Source organism: Cyprinodon variegatus, unplaced genomic scaffold, assembly GCF_000732505.1.
Source record: "Cyprinodon variegatus isolate N-32 unplaced genomic scaffold, C_variegatus-1.0 Scaffold312, whole genome shotgun sequence".
NCBI lineage: Eukaryota > Metazoa > Chordata > Actinopteri > Cyprinodontiformes > Cyprinodontidae > Cyprinodon > Cyprinodon variegatus.
The window spans coordinates 837,737-841,836 of NW_015150765.1; the positions used below are offsets into that span (position 1 = coordinate 837,737).

The window sequence follows — 4,100 nt, forward strand, 5'->3', positions numbered from 1 at the left end:
AAATTAAAGAAATGGCTCTGATGTTCTTACAGATTGTTAAAACACACTTCAGTTCTGCTCTTTGGAATGTTTAAGTCTTTTTAACTCACTTTGTGTGACAATTATGGAGGACCAACTCTGCCATATTTAAAAATAAATACAGAAATAAATAAATGCTCAATAAATAAATAAGCATACAATTAATTGTCCCCAAAAATACAATAAACAAACAAATGTAGATAGAAATTATTTGTTATAATTACCTCATTTATTTATTGCCCATTATATTCTTCAACTTTATTTATTTATTACTTATCTTTTTAAGTATTTATTTATGTGCATGCGATAATATTTTTGTCTGTATTATTCTTTCTTTGTATTTTTTACCCTCTTTATTTCTTCAACTCTATTTATTTCTGTCTGCATTTCTGCCTCATTATGCAAATGATGAAGGGGTGCGTCTCCATTTATTTATTTCTGTATTTATTTTTAAATATGGCAGAGTTGGTCCTCCATAGACTTCCTCCTTAGTGAATAAAAACTATCCATGTGCCAAAAAGGGTCTTATCTACTATCAACAGGTGTTTCCTGTTAATGCGTACCTATAGTGAAGTGTTGCTGTTTGCACTCAGAGGATGGAGGTGTTTCTTTCCACCACCAGCGCCGCTTTCTGTTCACTAAAGAAGCTACAAGAACTCGTATTAGCAAAACAGATGACTGTAGATGTATAAAAACAGATCACCATGAGCTCATGGTCATGATCTGTTCTATGACCTAAATCTCAACTAAAGGGAAATATTTAACAGTAACATTTAGAAAAAAAGTCCAGCTCTATCTACACATTAGACCAAACCATCTGGAAAGCAGGGCAGTCTGATGTTTCTGGACGCCGTAGCGACGTGTTCCTCATTCCTGCTCTTTAATGCTTTCTTTCCCAGGCTTTGCTCAGGAACGTCAGTTCCAGTTAAATCCTAAAGATGACCAGTTTGGCAATCAGGTGACTCTGGTATCGGACACGCTGTCGGTCCCCTGCGATGTGGAAAGGGACTCCACGCACGCCAACCAGATCCTGTGTTACACCAGGTAGACGAACACACCTGGCCCCCCGGACGCTCTGTGGGTCCTCTGACATGTAACCACTGTTGTTCCCTAACAGAGCGATGCCACAGGATCAGTATGTGGTCCATGTCAGCGTGGATGGGGTTCCCATTGCTGACGCCAACATCTGCAACGGCAATTACAAAAGTTACCATTGCAGCTTCTACGTAGGTTTGACCAGATAGTTCCCTGTCTGCTTCTGCCGTTCTGACTTTCTGCTGCTGGTTCTCATTTCTCTACATCCATCCTCAGACCCAATGGTGGCGAACTCCAACCATTTACTCCCTGAGTCCAGTCACCGGCCTTCCAGGTAGAACCTGCACACCTTGCTGGGATCTAACAGTGTTTACACTTTGAATGATCCAGTGCAACCTCTCCTGCAGGAACTCTGGTCACGATTCGGGGGCGGATCTACTCCGACGTCTACGGAAGCAACACAGACCTGAGCTCCAACGGCCACGACGTCAGGTTTCTGAGGTGTGGAAACTTTGCAAACACATCAAGTTTATCTAGTTTACGTTTTTCTGAGGCATTATTAGGGCCAGTGGAAAAAAAAAAATGAAACTGATTTTTAAATTTTATTTCAGTTTAGTAATGGAAAAAAGTCAGAATTCTGAGAAAAAGTCAGAAATCTGAGAAAAAAAGTCAGAATTCCGAGAAAAAGTCAGAAATCTGAGAAAAAAGTCCGAATTCTGAGAAAAAGTCCGAATTCTGAGAAAAAAGTCCGAATTCTGAGAAAAAGTCCGAATTCTGACTTTTTTCCCATACTAAACTGAAATAAAATTTTATAAATCAGTTAACGTTTTTATTTTTTTTTCACTGGCCCTAATCCTCTTCCGTACATTATCATTCCAAAACTCTTGGTTTAAAAATATATTCTCCTTCTTTTAGAAACGTAATAATTTAAAACTAGTGGCGGGTATATAAATTCAGCCATCTTTACTCAGTTTCCCCTAAATAAAATCCAGTGGGACTGGTTCTATTCTCATGTGACCACTAGGAGGATGACTTTTTTTTACAACCTCATATCCCTGCATCGTATGTATTTAATGAACTTTTATCAAAGATTACATAAAATCGTACTTTTAGGGTGATTTGATAAAAAAAAAAAAAAAAAAAACATTTTTAATGATCAGCTTTTCTGGCCAGTTTTTAAAGTCACTGGATGCATAGTCAACATTGAACAAAGCTTCAGAGTCACACGTATAACGTTAAATATGGTTAGAAACACAGAAGGAAGTGAACTGGCAGCTAATGTGAATCTCAGGGGGAGGTTGTCTGGTTTCAGCAGGTCTCCTGTAAATCTTGCGTAACGTGGAACGGAGGAGGAAGCTGAGAATCTTGCAAGAGAACGTTCAGATTTATTTAGCATCCTCAGACGGAGAGATGGACCTCTGACTGGTAGGGTGACTAGACGTTTCCTGGACATGTCCTACTCTGTCCAGGGGGAATTTCAGAACCTTCCAGGACTTTGGTCGCCTACAGTGCAGCAGAACCGAGCCGTCAGCTCTGCGGTGAAGCAGGATATTGAAGCTCCGCAGAGTCTGCGGGATCTAGCAAACCTCCTCCCACACGCCGTGGTCCAGTTAGGGACCGTCAACAAATCTTTGACCCATGCGCTATTGAGAAACAAAAATCAATAAATTCCCTATTTTATGACCAGCTGAGATGAAACCAATATAAAATAATGCCAATAGATAACGTAGTCAAGGCAATATTAAGATATTTTTAATTTGTAAGATATTTTTAAAGACAAATTTGGGGCTTTTTATCAGTAGCTTCAAGGTCATGTGACCTACTGATTCAAATTCTTTGTGAAATAGTTTTAACTACATTAGCCTGATGATGCTAATTTATTTTTATTCCATTTTAAGCCTTTTTTTAAACTTTTTTTTACAACAATAATTGATATTTCTTCAATAGCTTCCAGGTCATGTGACCCACTGACTGCAAATGAATGTCACATGAGAAACACTCATTTTTATTCCATTTCAAGCCTTTGTATATTTTTGCCTTACCGTCCTTCGGTCGCTCCGTCCCCGGCTGGATCCGGACCGGGACCTGATGGCTCGGTTCCAATGCCCACTCCGGTCCAGTCCCAGGATTTAAATTAGATTTGGTCTGTTCCAGTTTGCATGTTTTCTAAACTAAAACCAGGCTTTGTTGGGCTGCTGGATAAAACCTGGAACTAAACGCTATTTCTGACATTTTGATTTGAAAAAGCTTCCTGAGGATTGATTTTAATTTTCCTTTTTTGAAATGACACATGGAATAAACATCATTTTAGTTATTAATAGGCAAAAATTATTCATTTATGCTACAGGAAATAATTTTTGAGAACAAGAAGTCAGAAGCTAGTGACCCCATCGGTTGTAGAGCAGACGGTTTAGGGATAAAGTTCTGATTAGATCAGGTTTTAAAACAATACTCCATCTCCAGAAGCTTGCTTCAGTTTGTCACCTGAATGTTGTTACCTGCAGGTCTTACATGGGAGGGATGCCCTGCGAGCTGCTGAAGCCTAACTCAGATGAACTGTAAGTGGTCTGGCTGTCGATGTTCAGTGATTTTTTGGTCGACCTGTGAGATAAACAGTTTAGCCATGTCTGTGTGTGAAGGTACAACCTGCAGCTGGACTCTGAATCCTCCGACTGGGGCTACATGAGCTGCATGATGACGGGGACTTATGTTGGTAAGATGCTGCACTAATGATACAACCTGACCTCTGGAAGTGAAGGAACAGCAACTCAACGTCGTGTTTCGTTTCCCACAGGTCATCACAACATGAGCTACATCCTGGACGGTTATTATGGAAGGTGAGGTTCTGCTCAGAGCAACAGATACAGTGTTAACCGCTCAGGTATGAAACCACAGGCAGCTGAGACCCAGCTAAAACCTCGCCCCCTTCAGCTCACCCGAACCCGGGTCGCCCACATCCAGGACTAAGGTCTCCATACATGGAGCGTTCCAAACCAGTCCTACTTCCCCCGGTATGCGTCCCAACCAGGGGCACATTTAGGAAACTT

General features: G+C 40.6%; 1 protein-coding gene across 1 annotated transcript in view; it reads left to right on the plus strand.

Moving 5' to 3' along the window:
• The window catches only part of pkhd1l1 (polycystic kidney and hepatic disease 1 (autosomal recessive)-like 1), a 68,604-nt gene that overhangs the window by 3,690 nt on the left and 60,814 nt on the right, over positions 1-4,100 (plus strand). Inside the window, exons 4-10 of the mRNA XM_015384431.1 lie at positions 918-1,062; positions 1,136-1,244; positions 1,330-1,387; positions 1,461-1,554; positions 3,558-3,611; positions 3,693-3,766; positions 3,848-3,890. Of these exons, the coding sequence (XP_015239917.1) occupies positions 918-1,062; positions 1,136-1,244; positions 1,330-1,387; positions 1,461-1,554; positions 3,558-3,611; positions 3,693-3,766; positions 3,848-3,890 (577 nt within the window). The remainder of the gene's footprint in view (positions 1-917; positions 1,063-1,135; positions 1,245-1,329; positions 1,388-1,460; positions 1,555-3,557; positions 3,612-3,692; positions 3,767-3,847; positions 3,891-4,100) is intronic.